The sequence below is a fragment of the Grampus griseus genome (genome assembly GCF_964374135.1).
Source record: "Grampus griseus genome assembly, chromosome: 17".
Taxonomy (NCBI): domain Eukaryota; kingdom Metazoa; phylum Chordata; class Mammalia; order Artiodactyla; family Delphinidae; genus Grampus; species Grampus griseus.
Window position 1 is genome coordinate 24,283,277 of NC_139011.1, and position 26,486 is coordinate 24,309,762.

Here is a 26,486-nt window from a genome sequence, read left to right on the forward strand (position 1 = left end):
AAAAACTGGAGTTAATTTTTTAAGACCCAAAATGCATACTAACATTATTAAAGTCAAAATTTTGTTTATGAGTGCCCACAATTAGATTGGAAACTACTTCAGGGAAGATACCAATTAGATTGGAAGTACTTCTAGGATTGTGTTTGCATGTTGGATCATGTAATGTATAATGAATCAGAAGTGTAGAGGATTTTATTTCATCAACTGGTTTATAATTACTAAGCACAAGATGTATGATAAATGACACATCTTCTAGTATTTTGCTACTGATGTTTTACCTATTTAAAAAAAACAGATAATTTACCTAGCTCTTAAATTGTCATTTATAAAATTATTGTAACACAGGTCTTGGAAAAACAAAAGGCTTTTTCCAAATAATATGTCTTCTAGATTGTTCTTATTTTATGTAATATTAATGTCTGTTTATTTGTGTTTTGTTACAGGATTTATTTATACATGTGGTGGAACTTTAAAAGGACTTAATGGCACTATAGAAAGCCCTGGTTTTCCATATGGATATCCAAATGGTGCAAACTGTACATGGGTAATAATAGCAGAAGAACGAAATAGAATACAAATTGTTTTTCAGTCGTTTGCTCTAGAAGAAGAATACGACTACTTATCCTTATATGATGGACATCCTCATCCTACAAACTTTAGGACAAGGTTAGTGTATTTTGAATGGAAAAATGGAGGGAAATATTTATTGGGTAAAAGTAGTTTATTTTACAAAGGATGCTTAACATTTGTGGTGCGATTATAATAAAGTCATATTTGCCATCTAATTATTATTCATTTGGAAATATATCATTCCTTGAACAAATTAACTCCATATGTCTGACTTCATAACACTACTATATTAATATTATCTCTGCAAAAAGTGAATTTAAATTGAATTGTACCTCTTTAGAGTGCTTAAAGGTATTTTGATTTTTAAAATTCTTACCTCAGGGCTTCATTCTTTATGGGCATAACTCTAAGTAAAGTGAAAGATTAACATGTAATGTGTCTTTCAGCGGTATGTACCCAATTTTAATATACAACAATCTGCAAAATACTTAAAATCAATATTTATATGATAGCAGAATATATTAATTTTAGATAATGTGTATGGTTTATAAAGCCTAAATATCTGAAGAGTAGACCTTCACATCAACTGAGACATTCATGTTTCTGTCCACACAAATGAAATTATTTATTTTTAAGTTGGTTGATAAAACAGATACGAAAATTAGCTGGCACACTGATTGTTTATAAGCGTTTCTTTAGAATTTCTTGTTAGAAAATAGAACATCTAGACATATGATGATAATTTTTGCTGTCTTATCAAAAACTCTTTTTAAACATAAATGAACTCTAATTCAACCAACAAATTTAAAATGCCAGACACTGCATATTTCATTTAGTCCTAGATTTTTACCAATGTATGCATATTTTTCCTTAACTGTAGTATAGTGGTTTTTTATTTAATTCTAATTCAAAATATTCTAAGCAGATAATTTGTAAGAATTAAAGACCCTTACATACTTGACTATGTTTGAGTTATGATTCTGTGATTCTGTTACTTTTTCTAGTAGTTGTTACTGTGTACTTGCCTTCCTGATCTACAGGAATCAGATTATCAACATTAAGTTTTTATACATTCACCAGTCTTCCATATTCTTTTGCATTGATTTTTCCCATTTAAAATAAATATTTGATATATATTATCTTCCACTTTTAGTCAGAAAACATATAATATAGTGGGAAAGATGTTGGACCAGGAGATAAGACCTGCATTATAGGGTTAGGTTTGTTGTTCATTGGCTGTATGAGCAATCCACACCATCTGTTTGTGTTTAAACTGGAAGAATTAGTAATAAAGAAAATACCGTCCATTTCACTATGCTCTTCTGAATATCTGAGATAATGTATATGAAACTGCTGCATGAATATAAAATCCTTTTAGTATACCTTTCAACTGTTTGCAGTCAGAACGACACTTAAAAATGTCTGGGTTGTTTGCAACCACATGTCTGTACAAAGAAAAGGTCACTAGATTGATTACAGGTGAGGTTCTATTTTTCTTTCTTCCTTTTTTTTGCTCTACATTTATTTACTGAGGATTTCTAACTTCATTTTCTACTTCCTTTTATTCTGTTAAATTATTAATATCGATTCATTTCAAAGATATACAGTATGACAGACACGTCAATGGTGCTATTTTGTCATCATTGCTAGTATCATTAAACGTTCCATGTCTTTTGTTAATGATACAGCACTAAGTCAAGATAGAAAACATCCAGCACTGCATGTCATGTGTGTGTGTGCTTGCCTGCACTAGTGGGTGTATGTAGGTGTGGTATGGGTGTCTGCCTTCACCTGTAAACATCCAATCAGGCCATGAAAGAAAACGGAAGGTGCTTCTTAGACTTTTAAGTCAGCTAAATTGATGTATATAAAACTAAAAGCACAAAGAGTTTTGTATATTTCTTTTACATCAGCAATGTATGATATATAGTTGGTATAAATATGAAAAAAAAATAAAGCTCTCCAAATGTTATCTGGTAGTTTCTATCAATTCATTGATAGTATTGTTTGTACAAGGATCTATTCTCTCTAGATCCTCTCAAAAATGAGAAAATATTTTTATTTTACCCCCCTTCTTTTTTTTTTTTAAGCAATTGTGGCCTCTGGGAAGTTAAAAGATGGTAAGATGGGGAAAATAAATTTATTGTTCTCATTCTTTCTTTCCTAATCTATAAATAGGGAATAACAACATTTAATTTACAGAGCGTACATAAGCATTACACACTGTATATTGTAGTTGTTATATTTAACTTCTCCCCTGTTCAAACAATGTGAAAAGATTCCTACTATTATCATCATCATTTTACAGTTTGGAAAATGAGACTTATATTACTTGCCCAAGGTTAACACTGTTAAAAGTAACCAGAGGCAGGATCATTATTGCAACCCAGATTTGTCTGAGCTCTGAGCTTATGCTTGTAATCAATCAATCAATCAATTAATTACAAAACAAATTATATATAGAATATATATATATATATCTCCATGGTTTATTGATTAAAGCCTATTTTTTCTTAGCAATATTAGGTAAAATTTAATGAATGAGATAAATAAAAACAAAATTTTTAAACTGTATAGAACATATAAAGATATAAACAGAAATATAAATTACAAGTTTATTCTTGGTATTTGTTTTATGAACTCAGTTCTAATATGTTCTCTATAGCATGTTGGTCACTGTTGATGTACAATATATCTATTGGTCTTTATGCCTAAAGAAATACTGTTGCTAATATTATAGAGCTGATTTTAATTAGCAAGACTAGGGGAAAAAATCCAGTGTATAACCTACAGCTTCTTCCAGACTGTGTTTGCAGACAGTCTGCTGTTTGATTAGAAGTCTAACGAGCTCCTGGCAGTTTGCTTTATTTTTGTGTTTGTCTCTGTCTCACTGCTTTCTTGCGTTTTCTTTCTCTCACATCCTCACTTAATACATGTCCTTATGGTATGTCTGCTATTCTCTTTCAGAAATTGATAATCATGTTTTGTTACTTTCTGTGAACTCCAATAGACTTTTTAAAATCAGCTTGTTATACTTGAATTGTAATAACACAGAAAAGATGATTTTTAGGTCTTATACTTGCTTGTATAAGAGGTATATTGAGTTTGGTAGTCACAATTTCCTATTTTTAAACTATTTTCTATAACTCCAATTATTGAAGATTCTGCTTGTTTTCCTCTAAGTTTTTTAATTTATTAAATAAAAACTGATACTGGTGGGTGAATTTGATACTTACAGCAATGCACCATTAGAGAACTCCTTTAGAGTTATATCTTTAGCTTAAAACAAATTTGGTCTACTTGATGTAAAAAGAGGAATTGTAAGCTTTGCTTACTTTTTTATGCTAATATTGTATTTTCTCAACAGGAAAGTTATAGCAAAAGGTAAAAAGAAAAAAGATCACTCAATCTCATGAAGCAGAGGCACATATATTTGTATATTTAGGACAATACTACACATGCTATTTTATGTTCATATTTAATCTCCTTGCAATAATATATACATATTTCACATGTGATTAGAATTATTGTAAGTATCAAATTTAGTAGATACTTATCTTACTATAAACATGGTTCATTTAATTATTCTCCTATTATAAAATATATTGTTTTTTTCCTTTCATAATTAATGCAGATATCAGAATTAGCATTAATTCAGATAACAGCTTCACACTGCCACTCCTAGGTGAAAAGTGTTCTGGAAAAAGTGCATTTCATTCTAACCTCAACCATGAAAAGTGTCATGGAGAAGGCAGAGTATCAGTCAAATGACAGAATATATCATAGCATCAAAATATTTTATTCACATATTTTACTACTAAAAACAAAGTTAGTTTTAAGAATAATTAATTTTCTAGATAAATTATTTCTTTGTAATTTAAAAATGAAGTACAGAGAGACCTTCAAGATGGCGGAAAAGACGTGGAGATCACGTTGCTCCCCACAAATACATCAGAAATACATCTACATGTGGAACAACTCCTATAGAACACCCACTGAACTCTGGTAGAAGACCTCAGACCTCCCAAAAGGCAAGAAACTCCCCACGTACCCGGGTAGGGCAAAAGAAAAAAGAAAAAACAGAGACAAAAGGATAGGGACGGGACCTGCACCAGTGGGAGGGGGCTGTGAAGAAGAAAAGGTTTCCCACACACTAGGAAGCCCCTTCACTGGTGGAGACTGTGGGGGGAGGAAGGGGTAAGCTTCGGAGCCATGGAGGATAGCACAGCAACAGGGGTGCGGTGGGCAAAGCGGAGAGATTCCCACACAGAGGATCGGTGCCGACCAGCACTCACCAGCCCGAGAGGCTTGTCTGTTCACCCGCCAGGACGGGTGGGGCTGGGAGCTGAGGTTCTGGCTTCGGGGGTCAGATCCCGGGAGAGGACTGGGGTTGGCTGCGTGAACACAGCCTGAAGGGGGCTAGTGCACCACAGTTAGCCGGGAGGGAGTCCGGAAAAATGTCTGGAAGTGCCTAAGAGGCAAGAGATCATTGTTTCACTGTGCATGAGGAGAGGAGATTCAGAGCACCGCCTAAACAAGCTCCAAAGATGGGTGCAAGCTGCGGCTACCAGCGCAGACCCCAGAGATGGGCATGAAATGCTAAGGCTGCTGCTACAGCCACCAAGAAGCCTGTGTGCAAGCATAGGTCACTACCAACACCTCCCCTCCCAGTAGCCTGTGCAGCCCGCCACTGCCAGGGTCCCGGGATCCAGGGGCAACTTCCCCAGGAGAACAAGGCAGGCCTCAGGCTGTTGCAACGTCTTGCTGGCCTCGGCCACCGAAGGCTTGCCCGCATTCCGTACCCCACCTTCCTCCCCTGGCCTGAGTGAGACAGAGCCCCCTAACCAGCTGCTACTTTAAACCCGTCCTGTCAGGGTGGGAACAGACACCCTAGTGCGACCTACACGCAGAGGCAGGGCCATATCCAAAGCTGAACGCCAGGAGATGTGCGATCAAAGAAGAGGAAGGGAAATCTCTCCCAGCAGCCTCAGGAGCAGCAGATGAAATCTCCATAATCAACTTGAGGTACCCTGCATCTGTGGAATACCTGAATAGAAAACGAATCATCCCAAAATTGAAGCGGTGGACTTTGGGAGCAACGATATATAAATATATATATATATATATATTTTTTTTTTTTTCTCCTTTTTCTCTTTTTCCATGTGGCTGACAGGGTCTTGGTGCTCCTATGCCTCTGAAGTGGGAGAGCCGAGTTCAGGACACTGGTCCATCAGAGACCTCCCAACTCCACATAATATCAAACAGCGAAAGCTCTCCCAGAGATCTCCATCTCAATGCTAAGACCCAGCTCCACTTAATGACTGAAAGCTACAGTGCTGGACATACTATGTCAAACAACTAGCAAGACAGGAACACAACCCCACCCATTAGCAGAGAGGCTGCCTAAAATCATAATAAGGTCACAGACACCCCAAAACACGCCATCAGACATGGTCCTGAACACCAGAAAGACAAGATCCAGCCTCATCCACCAGAACACAGGCACAAGTCACCTCCACCAGGAAGCCTACACAACCCACTGAACCAACCTTAGGTACTGGGGGCAGACACCAAAAACAAAGGGAGCTACAAACCTGCAGTCTGTGAAAAGGAGAGCCCAAACACAGTAAGTTATGCAAAATGAGAAGACAGAGAAACACATAGCAGATGAAGGAATAAGATAAAAACTCACCAGACCAAACAAATGAAGTGGTAATAGGCAGTCTAGCTGAAAAAGAGAATTCAGAGTAATGATAGTAAAGATGATCCAAAATCTTGAAAATAGAATGGAGAAAATACAAGAAATGTTTAATAAGGACCTAAGTAAACTAAAGAGCAAACAACCAATGATGAACAACACAATAAGTGAAATTAAAAATTCTCTAGAAGGAATCAATAGCAGAAATAACTGAGGCAGAAGAATGGATAAGTGACCTGGAAGATAAAATAGTGGAAGTAACTACTGCAGAGCAGAATAAAGAAAAAAGAATGAAAAGAATTGAAGAGAGTCTCAGAGACCTCTGGTACAACATTAAACGCACCAACATTCAAATTATAGGGGTCCCAGAAGAAGAAGAGAAAAAGAAAGGGACTGAGGAAGTATTTGAAGAGATTATAGTTGAAAACTTCCCTAATATGGGAAAGGAAATGGTTAAGTCCAGGAAGTACAGAGAGTCCCACACAGGATAAATCCAAGGAGAAACATGCCAAGACACATATGAATCAAACTATCAAAAAGTAAATACAAACAAAAAATATTAAAAGAGCAAGGGAAAAACAACAAATAACATACAAGGGAATCCCCATAAAGTTAACAGCTGATCTTTAAGCAGAAACTCTGCAAGCCAGAAGGGAGTGGCAGTACATATTTAAAGTGATGAAAGGGGAAAAACTACAATCAACATTACTCTACACAGCAAGGATCTCATTCAGATTCAACGGAGAAATAAAAAGTTTAATAGACAAGTAAAAGCTAAGAGAATTCAGCACCACCAAACCAGTTTTACAACAAATGCTAAAGGAACTTCTCTAGGCAAGAAACACAAGAGAAGGAAGAGACCAACAATAGCAAACCCAAAACAATTAAGAAAATGGTAATAGGAACATACATGTAGATAATATGTTACATGTAAATAGATTAAATGCTCCAATCAAAAGACATAGAATGGCTGAATGGATACAAAAACAAGACCCACATATATGCTGTCTACAAGAGACTCACTTCAGACGTAGGGACACATACAGACTGAAAGTGAGGGGATGGAAAAAGATATTCCATGCAAATGGAAATCAAAAGAAAGCTGGAGTAGCAATTCTCATATCAGACAAAATAGACTTTACAATAAAAACTATTACAGGAGACAAAGAAGGACAGTACATAATGATCAAGGGCTCAATCGAAGAAGAAGATATAACAATTGTAAATATTTATACATCCAACATAGGAGCACCTCAATACATAAGGCAAATGCTAACAGGCATAAAAGGGGAAATTGACAGTAACTCAATCATAGTAGGGGACTTTAACACCTCACTTTCACAAATGGACAGATCATCCAAAATGAAAATAAATAAGGAAATACGAGCTTAAAATGATACATTAAACAAGATGGACTTAATTGATATTTATAGGACATTCCATCCAAAAACAACAGAATACACTTTCTTCTCAAGTGCTCATGGAACATTCTCCAGGATTTATCATATCTTGGGTCACAAATCAAGCCTTGGTAAATTTAGGAAAATTGAAATCATATCAAGTATCCTTTCTGACAACAAGGCTATGAGAGTAGATATCAATTATAGGAAAAAAATCTGTAAAAAATACAAACACATGGAGGCTAAACAATATACTACTTAATAACCAAGCGATCACTGAAGAAATCAAAGAGGAAATCAAAAAATACCTAGAAACAAATGACAATGAAAACACAACAACCCAAACCTATGGGATACAGCAAAAGCAGCTCTAAGACAGAAGTTTATAGCAATATAATCCTACCTCAGGAAACAAGAAACATCTCAAATAAACAACCTAACATTAAACCTAAAGCAATGAGAGAAAGAAGAAAAAAAAAAACCCAAAGTTAGAAGAAGAAAAGAAATCATAAAGATCAGATCAGAAATAAATGAAAAAAAATGAAGGAAACAATAGCAAAGATCAGTAAAACTAACAGCTGGTTCTTTAAGAAGATAAACAAAATTGATAAACCATTTGCCAGACACATCAAGAGAACACTCAAATCAATAGAATTATAAATGAAAAAGGAGAAGTAACAACTGATACTGCAGAAATACAAAGTATCATGAGAGATTACTACAAGTAGCTATACGCCAATAAAATGGACAACCTGGAAGAAATGGACACATTCTTAGAAAAGTACAACCTTCCGAGACTGAACCAGGAAGAAATACAAACAGACCAATCACAAGAACTGAAATTGAAACTGTGATTAAAAATCTTCCAACAAACAAAAGCCCAGGACCAGATAGCTTCACAGGCGAATTCTATCAAACATTTAGAGAAGAGCTAATACCTATCCTTCCCAAACTGTTCCAAAAATTGCAGAGGAAGGAACACTCCCAAACTCATTCTATGAGACCACCATCACCCTGATACCAAAACCAGACAAGGATGTCACAAAGAAAGAAAACTACAGGCCAATATCACTGATGAACATACATGCAAAAATCCTCAACAAAATATTAGCAAACAGAATCCAATAGCGCATTAAAAGGATGATACACCATGATCAAGAGTGTTTTATCCCAGGAATGCAAGGATTCTTCAACATATGCGAATCAATCAATGTGATACACCATATTAACAAATTGAAGGAGAAAAACCATATGGTCATCTCAATAGATGCAGAGAAAGCTTTTGACAAAATTCAACACCCATTTATGATAAAAAGCCTCCAGAAAGTAGGCATAGAGGGAACTTACTTCAACATAATAAGTTCTGTATATGACAAACCCACAGCCAACATCATTCTCAGTGGTGAAAAACTGAAACCATTTCCAGGAAGATCAGGAACAAGACAAGGTTGACCACTCTCACCACTATTATTCAACATAGTTTTGGAAGTTTTAGCCACAGCAATTGAAGAAGAAAGATAAATAAAAGGAATCAAAATAGGTAAAGAAGAATTAAAGCAGTCGCTGTTTGCAGATGACATGATACTATACATAGGGAATCCTATAGACTCTATCAGAAAACTACTAGAGCTAATCAATGAATTTGGTAAAGTAGCAGGATACCAAATTAATGCACAGAAATCTCCTGCATTCCTATACACTAATGATGAAAAATCTGAAAGAGAAATTCAGGAAACACTCCCATTTACCATTGCAAAAAAAAAGCATAAAATACCTAGGAATAAACCTACATAAGGAGACAAAAGCCCTCTATACAGAAAGCTATAAGACACTGTTGAAAGAAATTAAAGATGATACAAACAGATGGAGAGATATACCATGTTCTTGGATTGGAAGAATCAACAATGTGAAAATGAATATACTACTCAAAGCAATCTACAGATTCAATGCAATCTCTATCAAACCACCAATGGCATTTTTCACAGGACTAGAACAAAAAATTTCACAATTTGTATGGAAACACAAAAGACCCCGAATAGCCAAAGCAAGCTGAGAAAGAAAAACAGCTGGAGAAATCAGAATCCCTGACTTCAGACTATACTACAAATCTACAGTAATCAAGGGAGTATGGTACTGGCACAAAAACAGACATATAGATCAATGGAACAGGGGAGAATGCCCAGAGATAAACCCACACACACATGGTCACCTTATCCTTGATAAAGGAGGCAAGGATATCCAATGGAGAAAAGACAGTATTTCAATAAGTGGTGCTGGGAAAACTGGACAGCTACATGTAAAAGAATGAAGTTAGAACACTCCCTAACACCATATACAAAAATAAGCTCAAAATGGATTAAAGACCTAAATGTAAGTCCAGACACTAAAAAACTCTTAGAGGAAAACATAGGCAGAACACTGTGACATAAATCACAGCAAGATCCTTTATGACCCACCTCCTAGGGAAATGGAAATAAAAACAAAAGTAAACAAATGGGACCTAATGAAACTTAAAAGCTTTTGCACAGCAAAGGAAACCATAAACAAGATGAAAAGACAACCTTCAGAATAGGGGAAAATATTTGCCAATGAAGCAACTGACAAAGGATTAATCTCTAAAATTTACAAGCAGCTCATGCAGCTCAATATCAATAAACAAACACCCAATCTGAAAATAGGCAGAAGACCTAAATAGACATTTTTTCAAAGAAGATACACAGTTTGCCAACAAACATATGAAAGGATGCTCAACATCACTAATCATTAGAGAAATGCAATTCAAAACCACAATGAGGTATCACCTCACACCAGTCAGAATGGCCATCATCAAAATATCTACAAACAATAAATGCTGGAGAGGGTGTGGAGAAAAGGGACCCCTCTTGCACTGCTGGTGGGAATGTAAATTGATACAGCCACTATGGATAACAGTATGGACGTTCCTTAAAAAACTAAAAATAGAACTACCATATGACCCAGCAATCCCACTACTGGGCATATACACTGAGAAAACCATAATTCAAAAAGAGTCATGTACCACAATGTTCATTGCAACTCTGTTTATAATAGCCAGGACATGGAAGCAACCTAAGTGTCCATCGACAGATGAATGGATAAAGAAGATGTGGCAAATATATACAATGGAACATTACTCAACCATAAAATGAAATGAAATTGAGTTATTTGTAGTGAGGTGGATGGACCTAGGATCTGTCATACAGAGTGAAGTAAGTCAGAAAGAGAAAAACAAACACCGTATGCTAACACATATATATGGAATCTAAAAAAAAAAAAAGTTTATGAAGAACCTAGCGGCAGGACAGGAATAAAGATGCAGACGTAGAGAATGGACTTGAGGACACGGGTAGGGGCAAGGGTAAGCAAGAGAGTGGCACGGACTTACACATACTACCAAATGTTAAAATAGACAGCTAGTGGGAAGCAGCCGCATAGCACAGGGAGATCAGCTCAGGGATTTGTGACCACCTAGAGTGGTGGGATGGGGGGGTGGGAGAGAAATTCAAGAGGGAGGAGAAATGGGGATATAGGTATATGTGTAGCTGGTTCACTTTGTTATAAAGCAGAAACTAACACACCATTTTAAAGCAATTATACTCCAATAAAGATGTTAAAAAAAAAAGAAACAATTTAGAATTCTCAAGAAAAAAAAAGAAATAAAAATGAAGTACATAATTTAAGAATATAAAGTTTATGTTCTGACCAGTACTACATGACTTTATGATAATAATTAATTAATAATAAAATAATCAATTATTTATATTCGATATTTATTTACAAATTTATTTTAAAATTTCCATGGAATATCCTTCTCCACCCCTTCACTTTGAGCCTATGTATGTCCTTAAAGCTGAATGAGAAAAATTGAAAGCATATTATATTGCAAATAGTAACAAAAGTAGTAATTTGTTGATATAAATTTGATGAGTATTATACAGAATCTAAATGATAAAAAATTGTAATATAGTGCTGTAAGGCATAATGTTGGAAAATGGAGATCTTCACTATATTCATGGTTATATTTACTACATATTATTTATGAATATGAACAATATGAAATACATATTATTTCATTCTTTGAAATTAAAATACAGTACTATCCAAAACTCCTAATGTATTCTGTGTTACTTGAAAAAACGATGCGATAGTTTGAGAATATAATATAATGTTGAGGTAGAAAACAACTTTCCCACAAAAATTATTAGAAAATTCATAAATGACTTGTTAGACCATAGAAACAAATGGCCATAGGGTATACTCTATGGCAGTGCACTCCACTGTTTTAACTGTACTTCCAAGTCCCTGTCTCCAGGCTATCAGAAAGGTTTGACTAAGAGTGGTACAACCCAATCCAGTTTGCTGTCTATGAAGATTTCCACCTTCAGAGTGAGAATCAGTCCTTGTATCCTGATTATCTCTCTCGTATAACACAATGTCTGGGAAATGCAGATACGCTACTGCCTGACTTCCCGGCGTAGACAGTGTGTGTGTGTTTGTGTGGTAATTGCATGTGTGATATTAACAACTGTATACTCAATAAATAAAGAGAAGTAACACCAGGGTTTTCTCATTTATCTCTTATATTAATGAGATCCAAATGGCAACATGAATTTTGCTTACTGTTAATCCAAATATGACCTTAGTAATTGCACTGTATAGAAAATACAAATGAATCAACAGACAAAGGATTAACCTCCGAAATATATAAAAAGCTCATGCTGCTCAATATTAAAAAAACAAGCAACCCAATCCAAACATGGGCAGAAGACCTAAATAGACATTTCTCCAAAGAAGATATACAGATGGCCAAGAAGCACATGAAAAGATGCTCAACATCACTAATTATTAGAGAAATGCAAATCTATACTACAATGAGGTATCAGCTCACACCCATTAGAATGGGCATCATCAGGAAGTCTACAAACAACAAGTGCTGGAGAGGGTGTGGAGAAAAGGGAACCCTCTTGCACTGTTGGTGGGAATGTAAATTGATACAGCCACTATGGAGAACAGTATGGAGGTTCCTCAAAACACTAAAAATAGAATTATCATATGACCCAGCAATCCCACTACTGGGCATATACCCAGAGGAAACCATAATTCAAAAAGACACACGCACCCCAATGTTCATTGCTGCACTATTTACAAGAGCCAGGTCATGGAAGCAACCTAAATGCCCATCGACAGACGAATGGATAAGAAGATGTGGTACATATATACAATGGAATATTACTCAGCCATAAAAAGGAATGCAATTGGGTCATTTGTTGAGAAGTAGATGGATCTAGAGACTATCATACAGAGTGAAGTAAGTCAGAAAGAGAAAAACAAATATCGTATATTAACACATATATGTGGAACCTAGAAAAATGGTACAGATGAACCCGTTTGCAGGGCAGAAATTGAGACACAGATGTAGACAACAAACTTATGGACACCAAGGGGGGAAAGCAGCGGGGGGTGGGGGGGTGATGAATTGGGTGATTAGAATTGACATGTATACACTGATGTGCATAAAATTGATGACTAATAAGAACCTGCTGCATAAAAAAAAAAATTAAAAAAAAAGGAAATACAGACTCCACAAAACACAGAAATTGAGAATAGAAGTGGGTTTTTCTATGGACGAGTTTGAAAAAATTGTTATACTGTGGCTAGTATTCTCCTCCCCCAAATTTTAGATAACTTAAGATGTACTTCATTGCCATAGGGCATACAAGCGAATTAGAAAAAATGCCAATTAAAATTTTGATGCACCTTAGGCAGTTAATGACTCTTCTCCTTAGATATCATTCTTCACTTTGGAGCATTCAAATTAATGACTGGATAGATCTCAAGGACAGACAGGGTTTCTAGAACTTTTTGTCAAGATAAAAGACTCTTTCAAAGCTGAGTAAGGCAAGGATTCAAGAGTATACACAATCATTTGTTGTTTATACTAGGCATGTTGCCAAAAAGAATTGAGGTGGCTTTTAGTAAAGAAACAGACTAAATTAAATCATTAAAACACGGGTCAAAACATAAAACATAAAATGTCATCATCGAGTTTAACCACTTTGTTCTATGGATTATATTTATCTAATTTTTTACAGCAAAACTATGAAAAGTTTACTTCCATTAGCCTGTTTTCAGTAAAACAGCACTGATATCTTAAAAGTAAACTACACATGGTGTTATATCAGTAACTAGCAATATTTCTTGTGTAACTCATTCTTCATAAACATTCATTTCTCATCTGTAAAATGGCATATCAAAAGGCCTGTTTATCTCACAGAGAGCAACTTGATGTTCTAATAAATATAAATGTTTTTCATAACTAAAAATTTCATTTAGCATCCTAAAATCCTAAATAAAACTTTTAGATTAGGCATCCCAGATTAGCTCTTTTTGAATTCTTTTAGATTTGTTAATATATGTATTCTAAGGGGATCTATAGATATTCTGTATCTGTTAAAAACTAACATCTTCTGAATACACAGGCTATATCAGGCTATTTATATGCAACTCTCATAGCATCATTTCAGATATTCTTCCAATACTCCTATTATACAGATGAGAAAAATTTCAGAAATATCAATAACTTTCACAAGATCAAAAAATTAGGTTTCCAGGGCTTCCCTGGTGGCGCAGTGGTTGGGGGTCCACCTGCCGATGTGGGGGACGCGAGTTCGTGCCCCGGTCCGGGAGGGTCCCTCATGCTGAGAAGCGGCTGGGCCCATGAGCCATGGCCGCTGAGCCTGCGCGTGCGGAGCCTGTGCTCCGCAACGGGAAAGGCCACAACAGTGAGAGACCCGCGTACCGCAAAAAAAAAAAAAAAAAAAAAAAAGGTTTCCAAGAGACTGAAGTTTGAATCTAAATAGGTTAGAGCACAGCTCATTGGTTACATTTATTTTTATTTTTCAATTATACCATTTTTGAATGATGGATAAGATTTACTTTAAACTGGACAACTATAGAATCAGATAACTTTTATTAACCATTTTTTTATTCTGTAATTTTACTAAATCTAAACTAAAAGGTCAAGAGAATTAAAGGGTATAAGGACCCATATTTATATCAGGAACCACTTTTTAAAAAATTACCCTTTTGCTTTTATGACATAACATACATCCAAAGGCATATATGCGTCAAAAAATGATTGTGTCAAAGAGAACTAATCTTTCATAGATGTTTCAATTTGATATTCTAAATATATCTAGAAGATATTGAGCCCTCATAGAAAAAGGATTGAATTTATCAAATAAAAAATATATAATTAAGTGCATGGTCATGTACTTTTTAGAAGACATTTTTATTGTATCTATAACTGGTATTTTTAGAAAAACATCACAAGTTAATTCTATGTACATTCAGAAATGGTATTTAACAAATCCTTAGCTTACATTGATTTTATAAAGATTATAATAGTTATTTGGACCAAAGTTTGGAAGGACAAAAAATTAATTTAAAGGATTCAAGAAACAATTATTTTCTAAATAATCTTCCTAACTAAATGCAGATTTTAAAACACTAATATTAGAAAATCATAAATTTGTACATACATATATACCAAATGTAAGGACATTACAAAATCAGTGGCAAGATCTGGTAATAAAATATTATCTTCAAACTTCTATATATTAAAAATTAATACAGTATATGTATATTTCTTTAAAGATTTGCTTCTTTGAGGTATTTGTTCAAAAATAAAATTTCAGAATCTTGCCATATATGTGACACTTTTCTTGGTGGATAGAAGGGCTAAAAAATGCATAGAATATGGAAACTTGCCATGAAAGCTACCAATATATTTGTGGTATTTTTTTTTTTTACTTGCATGAACCAATCAGAGCAACCTCATTTCATTCATTTAAAAAATAGTGATTTCTAATTACAAAGTCAAATATTTTGGGGTGAGATGTGATCACTGGAAAATATTCAAGTAAAAAGAAAAATAATATTAATACAACCCACTGCCACAAAAGATCTATTGTTATACTGGTATTGTTTGATGTGTCAATTCATATTTCCACAAAAATTTCCTATGTTCACTTTATGCTTTTTAAAAAAATATATTTTAGATATAAATATGTAACTATGTAACATATAGATTATGATTACAGATATTATGATTATTAACATACAGAGCTAAAGATATTCTCAAGCTATATTTTGAGGGAAGAAAATATTTTCTCCACGGGATAGTGGTTTTATAGTATTTGTGCATCTCTCAGGGTTCAGACAAGAAGGAAAGAAACTGACATACTTAAAGTAGGAACACATTTAATAACAAGATTTCTGAATTTAAGGCTGCGGTATGAAGGTCAGAGAGAACCTTCACTAGCTTTCAAGAAATCAGAAATTTGCAGAAATTGCAGGAAAACACTAATTGCGAGCTCAGTTTTTTGCAGCACCGAAACAATTGTTTTAAATAAGAATTCTGGTAAGCTGATGAAAAATCTTCACCTCTAACACCTGCTGAATCCAATGCACTTACCTACCAAGACATAATAATGGCTTATACTCAATTCACATTCTAAGTCTTATGGAATTGCCTTCATTGGCAAAATCTAATAGACAACTTTGCTGGCAAAGAGAGGTAGTCTAGCAAGCGTAGTTCCAAGACTCACAGGCACTTCAGTACAATGGAAAGAACAGAAAAGAGTAGAAATGAATGTTAGTTGCCTACTTTTCTATCTATATCTTTACAATGTTCATAGTCACATCCATATTTATCTTATCCTTACCCATACCCTATGTATATCATTACCTATATCCATTTCCATATCTAAATCTATACCTAGCACATGTTTCTAACATTGTGAATTTGCCATCCTCACACATGATGGCTTTTTGGGAATTTTATGTTTGATAGAAGCTACAGCTCATTTACTCTCAACAAATTCTATAATCATTCAAATATTGTTGCAGCCATCTTTTTCTTTAATATTACAATTACTGTCATCTTGACATAACCATGAATTATGCTGTTGTACTTCATGTACCCCAATATCAATAGGGTATGCATGATTTATTCTCACAGAACAGTCATTACTTTAAAGATCTATTTGTTCCTGTGGTTTTCCCATTCATTTTGAAATTAAATAGGTTAACAGTTTGTTTCAGCTGACAATTCACTGTATATTACCTGGATCAGTTTTAAGAACTGTATAACCAAAGTAAAATTGTAAGATTATTCAAATCCAAAACTCTTACTGTGAGTAATGAGAAACCACCGTGGAAATGCTGGTGTTATAATAGAATTTATCCTAGTCTTAGTATGCCACTGAGTGCAGACAAAAGGGCAATGGATTTTGAGTCATAGCACTAATGAAACTAACGTTTTATAGCTATTTCTTAGGTTCCAAAAAATAAGAATATATTAAAAAAAGAATGTGTAGAACTGAGTCACTTTGCTGTACAGCAGAGATTGGCCCAGCATTGTAAATCAACTCTACTTCAATGAAAAAAAAAAAAAATACACCAGACCATTCACGTGAATTGTCTTACTCAACAATCACAAAATCCTGGGACTTTGGTAATGTTACCAGTTTTTAAATAAAGCTCCCTCTCTCTCTCTTTCTGCATTCCTCATGTCTGTTTCCCTCTGTCTCACTATAAGCAGTAATATGCTAATAGCCATTTAATTTAAAACTGTGACTTTTATGTTAATTCTCTTAACTAGAGAACATTTGAAATATTGCAATCAGTTGATAGGTACATTAAAAATGTATATATTAAAAAAGCCCTTTGATTACATTGTTAAAGATAGTATAGATCTAGTCATTCTCCATGCTCAAGTCTCATGGAAATAATAACATCTCACTGTTAAAAGTTGATAAACACATTTAGATAATGATACAGGCATCATTTTTATCCACCAGTGTTGATGTTTTAGGGGTTTCTGTTACATTAAGCTATAAAATGGCACATTTATTGCCATTAATTTAAGAAGATCTTAAACAAACAGCCTGTTATTTAAAAAGCATATGCATTGACATTTTAAATGACTTTCTGGTAATTTAAATTTCTATCATTTTTGCATTAATTACCAAATAATTATTTTAGTACTTTTCATATTAGTCATTATATAAAGTTACAAGTTAATCATTTAATTCTCTCTGTAACTAGTTACTCATTACAGTATGAGATATCATTAATGTTTCTGAATCTTTTTAAGAGGAAATGCTTCAAGAATGTTTTCATCTATTAAAAGCAGGCATGAGAAGTGATAGGACCACTTGCTTTAAGTGTGTGAATTTTAACATATTCCACAGCTTCTGATGAATGTTTTGTCTAGTAAGTAACAAATGCTAAAATATGATTGGGGTGCATGCGGGATTAGGGGAAAGGTAGAGTAGCGGTTATACATTAGAAACTATTAAATGTAAGATGAAAAAACAACCAACATGCTCTGCCGTCCTGTCACTAGAGAGAACTTACTGAAACAATGGCCATAAAGTAGTTCATGACGAAACATTCACCAATACAAATGTGAAATAGAGGAAATGTTTTGAATTTTTAATGAAACTAAATGTATTAAAGGGAAATTATTGTTCTTTAATCTGAGTTTACATGCATTTTTAAGCATCAAATTTATGGTGAGAGAAAATTTTGATTGTTGTGATGTCATAAAACAAAGTAGCTACATAGCAAAATTAATATATTTCAATACTTTATTGGCTACTCCTCAAATTTTAACTTTTATAAAAAATAATATCTGAAGGACATTAACATTGCATCATCTAGGACTTTCCCCTGACATTTCTGTTTGCTACTCTTATTTAGTTTTCCTAGTCAGGAAATATCTTTGCTAACCACTGGTAACCTTTGCCATAAAGGTATCAACATGTACAGGCAGTGGTTCTCCATTAATTTCCAGGCCTTTAATTCAATGACTTCATAATTATGACACAGTTTTTTACCAGCCTCAACTACTTAAAGCTATCATGTGATCATGTTTTTATCTATTTCACATATTTGCTAAGAAATTTATATGGGCATTGTGGAGAAAAAAAGATGGACTAAATATGCATTTTTGCCCTTCATGGAAAAATCATTTCCCCTATGGGAAAATCATAAGGAGAGAGATAGACTGGAGTTGGAAGTTATGGGTTTATATCTTTGCTCCACTGCCTACCAGCTGTATGGATTTAAACAATTTACTAATCAATTCTGAGCTGTGATTTCTTCAACTGTAATTCAGTGAAAATAAAATTACACTCTGGTATTCTTTAAAAGGAACATAAAATGTCATTCACTATGCAAATTTATCATATGTCAATAAGAAGGGAATATAATTGATAAGGTATAAAACAATATATAAAAAACTAAATTTCACAAATATCTGAATTCCATGAAAAATATTATGCTTATCCATAAAATATTATGCTTTTACAGTACATAGAAAATGTGTTAAATTCAGGTAAAATACATGTATATTTAACTACTGTAATTTATAACTAACATTGAAGATAAAAATCATATTAGTTTTACCTGGAAAATAAATGTTTAAATTATATAGTTATATCCTAAAAGATATTTCAAATAGGTATACATAAAATATATGGTCTCCCTTTAACTCTTGAGATTAATAACATGGTAAAAAATAACTCTGAACAAGAGTCTCTAAATAGACTATTTGGATTTTCTTAACAATTGGCATTTCTTTACATTCTCATGATTCTTGAAAACACTGTTCAAAGAACAAATTTTTGATTTGAAAAAGAAAGCATTATGATGGCTTTCACATTTTTCTATCATTCCAGTTCATTAATTTAACCATGTTAAGAGAGCCTCTTACATGGAATGCATTGCATGAAGAACTGGTGATAAACTATTGAGTTCCAAGCATTGACTTCAGGAAGTTTAGTGCCCAAAGGAGAAAGAGAGAAGCTTAATAAATAATCACACATAAATATTAAATTATAAAATGAAGTCTTGTAAAGAAAAGTAACTAATGGGATTCATAACTTAAAGTTTATTTTCAGATCAATCAAGTAATGTATCATGGGAGGGAGTAAAACAAGTTACTGTAAATCCTCATAATGGTACAACTATCATGAAAATAAGTTTAAAAACATACATCTTCCATCATTTACTGAAGTGAAAAAGAAAACTAAATCTTCCATTATACAACATGCCACTACATACTGAGTATTTAAGGATAACTGGAAAAAAACTTGCTTTTGATAAGTGGGAAAAATTCTTCACATTGTCCTCTATCATTTTGGAAAATTTAATGGTAAAAGGTTCTAAGTATTGCCTAAAAATATTGGATTATTTAATGTAGCTGAACAAGTATAAAAATCTGAGATTGCATGTAAAATAATTTGTATGTACATCAGTAGTTCAAATATTTAATATTTTGATTTAATAAATGTGCCAAAGACAATGAGAGGATAAACAGGGTGTTCACTAGAAAATGGGACAAAACAGTATGTTGTAGTCTTAGACCTGGCCCTATTTTGAACTTGATCCAGTTGTTTAATATCTCCCAGTCCCTTATGCCTTCTAATCTGAGGGTGAAATTGCATGTTTTACCTATATAGAAAGGTTTTCAAAACATTATTTTCAAATAAATGTTGCACTGATAAGCTCTGAATCTACTTGTTTTGTATAATATCAACATGAGTCTCAGTGAATTACAGTGGTCACTAGGTTCCATGGGACCTCTATTTTCATTTGTATAATAAATTAATATTTTAGACACTTTTTAAAAATGTGTATTTCAAAGCCCAAAAGAGAGCTATGCATTGGTTTCCTACTGTTGATGCAACAAATTACTGCAAACTTAGTGGTTTGAACAACATAAATTTATTATCTTGCAGTCTGGAGAACTGAAGTCCAAAATGTATTTAAGTGGGCTGAACTCAAGGTGTCAGCAGGACTGCATCTCTTACGGAGGGTCTAGGAGAAAATCTGTTCCTTGACTTCTCCAGCTTATAGAGGCTGCTTGCCCTTCTTTGGCTTGTGTCCCTCTTCTAGCTTCATAGCCAGAAACTGCATCACTCAAACCTCTGCTTTCATTGTCACATCTCCTACTCTCTCTCTGATCCTCCTACCTTCCTTTGATAAGGACCCTTGTGAATACTCTGATCCATCCAGATAATCTAGGGTAATTTACTATTCTTAAGATTTTAACTTAATCACATCTGTAAAGTTCCTTTTGTCATACAAGGTGACATATTTAAATATTCCAGGGATTAGAGCCCAGGCAATTTTGGAAGGCCACTTTTCATAGTATAATATCATATATAACATCATAACAGTCTGGTTATAAGGTAAATAGGTTCTCAGACTTTTTTTGTTGCAAAATCATTTGTCCTTTTTTTTCCCTGACAATGTTTCTTATTTTTCTGAAAAAATACTCTGAGCATTTAAAGTGGGGAATACTTTATTTTTACATCTTTATATCAAGAAATAATGTTGAAAAAATCTAGAAAATTATTTAACAACCCATTAGTTCCGCAATTACCCAGAAATTCTAGTACTAGGTATATTCTCAAGAGAAATATGTATAAATGCTTACAAAACATGTAACACATGTTCATAGCAGTATTATTTATAAAAGACCCAACTGGAAAAAAAAGTCCACCAACAATAGAATGGATAAATAAATTGAAGTATACTCATAAAATGGAATCCTATAGAGCAATGAAAATTAAGTTCCATACTACTGCTATAATAATACAAAGGTAATGTTGAGTCAAAGAAGCCAGAGGCAGAATAATTTTATTATATGATTTTATTTATATAAAGTTTTAAGACATGGAAAACTAATTTGTTTCATTAGGAGTCCGGGACTGAACCTAGCCTCTGATATATACCCATTATGGTAGGCAGAATAATGATTCCAGAATAATGGTTCCCTCAGAACCTGCAAATATGTTCTATCACATGGCAAAAGGAATTTTACAAATGGAATTAAGATTACAGATGTTATAATAGGAAGATATTTGAATTATCCATTTGGGCACAATCTAATTACATGAGCATTTAAAAGCAGAGGCAGAAGAGGCAGAGAACTTCTTCCAGCCTGAGCAGCAGAGGGATGAGATAGAAGGGGAAACCACAGATATCTGAAGAATAAGAAGAACTTGGACTGCCATTGCTGACTCTGGAGATGGAGGATGGGGGCCACAAACCAAGGAATGCCTTCAATTTCTAAAAGCTGAGAATAACCCCAAGCTAACAGCCAGCAAGGAAAGAAGGACCTTAATCTTACAATTTCATGAAACTGAATTCTGGCAATAGCCTGCTGAATTTGGAAGTGAAGCAGATGTAACTGCAGAGTTTCCAGAAAGCAATGCAGCCAAGCTGACACCATGATTCCATTCTTGCGAGACTCTAAGCAGAGAATCAGTTGAGTTATGCTCTGCCTAGATCCACGTAACTGTGAGATAATAATGGGTGTTGTTTAAGTTTGTGATAACTTGGATTAAGTATAGGAAAATAATATGCTTGTTCTTTATAAGAAAACTAGGCACATAATAAAAATTTACAATATCCGACCATGAAGCAAATTTGAATGAATTTCAAAGGATTAAATTCATAGAGAAAATGTTATCTGACTATAATGTAAATGAGATACACATTGGTAACAAAATATAACTAAAGTAACCCATATGTTTATAATTTAAGCGATGTATTTCTAACCATGGAACAAAGAGGAAATCACAAAGGAATATAGAAAAAGTTTGACTAGGTCCCTTGCAGGGTGTAGCTTATGCAGCAAAAAGAGGAAAATTTAAAGCTGTAAATGCTTATATACTCTAGAGAAAATTGCTATGAAAGTGTTTAAGAATGGACTTTTCTGTATTTTCTGTATATATATATATATATATATATATTTTTTTTTTTTTTGCCTCACCGTGCGGTATGTGGGAATCTTAGTTCCTGACCAGGGATCGAACCCACGCCCCTTGAAGTGGAAGCGTGGAGTCTTAACCAATGGACTTCCAGGGAAGTCCCAAGAGTGGACTTTGATAAGGATGTTGATGAAAACATACTGAACAAAGTATATATAACCCAAATGTTCATCAACAGTGAGTGAATAAATGAATTGTGGTATATTTATTGCAGTAGATTCCTATACAACAGTGGTTCTCAAAATGTGAACCATGTATCCTTGAAAGTTCTGAGACATTTTCAGGGGGTCCATGAAATCAAAATTATTTCCATAATACTGTTGAGGCATTATTCACCTTTTTCTCTGTATTGGCATTTGCCCTCATGCACAAAAGTAATGCTGGGTATAAAACTGCTGGTGCATTAACACAAGTCAGTGACTTCAAACTGTACTAGTAATCATTAGTTATTGTATTCTTTACTGCCACACACTTGCAGTGCCAAAAAAAAAAAAAATCCAATTGTACTTAAGAATGTTCCTGCTAAAGCTATAACTAATTATGTCATTGAATGAATAACTAATTATGTCATTAAATGTCCACCCTGTAATACTCCTCTTTTTAATGACCTGTGCGACAAAGTGGAAAAAAATGAAAAAACAACAAACAAAAACCTTTCTATGCCTACTAAAATATGATGGTGTCTGAAGGAAAAATAGCTTGAGTTATCAGCTGAACTAGCCACTTTTTTCATGGAACAAACTTTTTATTTGAAAGAATGATTAACAGATAAACTATGGTTAGTCACACTTAGGCATTTGGTATCTATTTCCCCCCTGCCCCTCCGAAAAATATGAACCTGACTTGTTACTTCAAGGAAAACAACTGACAGGATTTGCTGTTAGCGATGAAGTCTGAGTTTTCAAGTAAAAAATTAGAATTTTGGAAAACTTCAATCCACCACTGTAAGCTTTAGAGCTTCCCCAAGTTTAAAGATTTTTCTGATGCGATCAATAGAAATAAAAATGTGAGTTTTAAATATTTTATAATGAAGTATATTAATATTTGGAAGATCTCTCTGACTCAGTGAACCAATGTATTTCAAATGACCAATGCATGCATAATGTTGAAAAATGCATGAGTAAATACAATCTATTGCAAGGACAAGGTGAACCAAAGGATTTTAATGTTACAGAGTGCAAAAAAATTAGCTGATATGGTTTGAATTCAACATTGTAACTAGTCAAGTTTTTATGTAGTATCAAAGAAGAATAACCACTTTTACAAGCAAAAGCTATTAGAATACTCTTCCCTTTTACAACCAAATGTCTAAGTGAGATCAGGGTTCTTCATACCCATCAAACAAAATAACATATTGCAATATATTCAATAAAGAAGCAGATATGGTAATCTAGCTACTTTCTACTAATGGGACAGGCATTAAAGAGATTTGCAAAAATAAAGCACAGTGTATTCTTCTCGTTTTTTGTTTTGGAAAAGCTAGCTATTTAATACTAAAATATTATTTATGTCAACACATAATGGATTTATTCTAGATATTTTAAAATGATATTACTAATGCACATTTTAAAATGTTTCTCAGTTTACACTTAAATAGCGTAAGTATTGATAGATCTAGCCCGCAATATCTTTTTGGGGTTCTTAATACATTTTTAGAGTAAGTAGGCCTGAGACAAACGAGAACTACTGCTATTCAGAAATAAAAATATTTGATAATTTCAGTACAGACTAATTCTACCTATGTAATGTTGGGCAAAAATAGCAAGTATATTAAAAAATAATATAATTCCATTGCATAAAATTCTCAATCCTTACTCTCATATTAAGAATAAAAAAATGAGAACGTTACATAAAGGCAATTCATAGAAAATTTTTAAAGTTATTCATCTTCATTAGTTTTATAAAAATTATATCCAATGAATGTGCTTTTTCTTATTTTTAATTTTTCTTTTCTGCTTTATTAAGTGTCAATTGTAAATTATATTTTATATAATCAAGCTTATTATATGCAATAATTTATTAGAAAAATAAGTAGTAAATTATGGGCAAAAATATCAGACAAATATTTGTTATGTAAACTTATGCATTATTAACCTAAAATAATTTGCAACTATTAATTTTAATAGAACTTCCTGGAATCTGATAAAACAAAATCACTTCTCACATGTAGACATTTTACTTTCAAGATTTCATATTTAGATCACATCTCTTCCTTTAATATTAAATTTCCTGAAATATTTCCCACTCATATATATTTTAAACTGTCAGGAAAATTCAACAAAAATGTCTTCTAAGTGTTATTAAAATCAACAGCTAAAATATGCACAGACCCATAATCTCATAACTTACCTCCCAAAGTTTGAATTGATCAATATTTTCATATAGATGATATATGGGATAGACATGATAAACAGTAATAGCACACACACATAAACATATTTATATATACTTATAGCAATTGCTTCCGATGAGTGACATGTTCTAATCAACATGTCATAAGTTAATTCACACCACACATACTCACAAAGCTTAGGGATTTGATAAAATGACTTTTAATACTCTTTAACTCTATTAGGAAAAATGTCTATAGCTAATAATTAATTCTGTTTATGTTTCAGGTTAACAGGATTCCATCTGCCACCACCAGTGACAAGTACCAAATCTGTGTTCTCACTACGTTTGACCAGTGATTTTGCAGTTAGTGCTCATGGATTTAAAGTATACTATGAAGGTAAGTGATGGTAATATAAAAGGACCACTGCCCAGTTCAATGTAGTAAAACCAAAATTCTCCAGGGTAAAAACAGAAGAAAAATCACCAGGACAGAAGTTATAGTTCATCCTGCTACATCAAATCTTATACCAAGATTCACTTTCTCAATAATCATCAATATATAATAAAAAGCTAGAATTAGTAGGCTTTAATGTTTCATTGCAGTGTGCCTAGACAGAGGAAAATCTTGCCCTTAAATCTTCTTAGAGATGAGACCATGGCATCTCTATAGGTTTAAACCTTAATAAAAGGGAACAGAATCTGAGAGTAAAAGGAAACTAGGCCTGATTTGAGATTCAGGCATCACAGACTCCACCCTATTCTCCTCTGTTCTTTGCCTCTCTGCCATAAAATAAACTGGTCATTTGTGTTCTCTGCAAGTTAGAATAAAGAGAAAATTCTATTAAGAGACAAGAGTTGACATTTTTCATTTTAAACCAGTATTTCCAGTCCCACAGATCCATAATCCCTTAACCACAAAGAGGAAAATAAAGAAGCACTTGAAACTGATGTTTTTTATCTGGAAGTTTGCTACAAGCTCACTTAGTATCAAAACCTGAACTTACTGGAGGTCATTTATAATCTTTATTTATCCCACATAGTGTGGGCACTCATGTTTCACTATACAATTATTGTTTCATAATTGGGTGACACCACAGGCTCTGCTGATGGTGTTAAAAATGTACAGAATCTGTACTGTTTTCCCTTTTTAAAGTGTAAAAAAATCTGAAGGTAAAAATAACCTGTTCTCAAGTGCTTCATATTGAGGTCATGTAGTTGTAATTTCTTCTCTATGTGACTTGACAATAAAATCTCACCTAGTTTAGGGAAGGGTCCCTTCCTTACCCATAGGAATAGCATAACAGAATTCAACTCGCCTCCCCAGGTCCGTATTACTGAAATGCACCACACCAGATGTAACATCATGATAAGAGATATACAAATACAGTAGCAGGGGTGGTTACTTTCTAAAGCACATAATAATTCAAAATATAATATGTTTAAAGAGCACACTAGAAAACAATCATATATAAAATAGAATTGCTTTAGTATACAGGTTAACAGTTTGCATGTGGGGAAAGTTTTAAACTGAAAGTTTCATCTAGTGCTTTCTCCCTAGGAAAAAAATACCTGTTAGCAAACTGTTGAGTAAAAATATTTTCTCTTTTTTAATATTCT

General features: G+C 33.6%; 1 protein-coding gene across 3 annotated transcripts in view; it reads left to right on the plus strand.

Annotated features, from left to right (window-relative positions):
* CSMD3 (CUB and Sushi multiple domains 3) overlaps nt 1–26,486 on the plus strand; it is a gene marked incomplete at both ends in the record, with an annotated part of 1,078,626 nt that overhangs the window by 117,232 nt on the left and 934,908 nt on the right. For all 3 annotated transcript variants that reach the window (XM_082674966.1, XM_082674967.1, XM_082674968.1), the window contains 2 exons: nt 444–666; nt 25,154–25,266. In XM_082674966.1, coding sequence (XP_082531092.1) covers nt 444–666; nt 25,154–25,266 — 336 coding nt within the window. The remainder of the gene's footprint in view (nt 1–443; nt 667–25,153; nt 25,267–26,486) is intronic.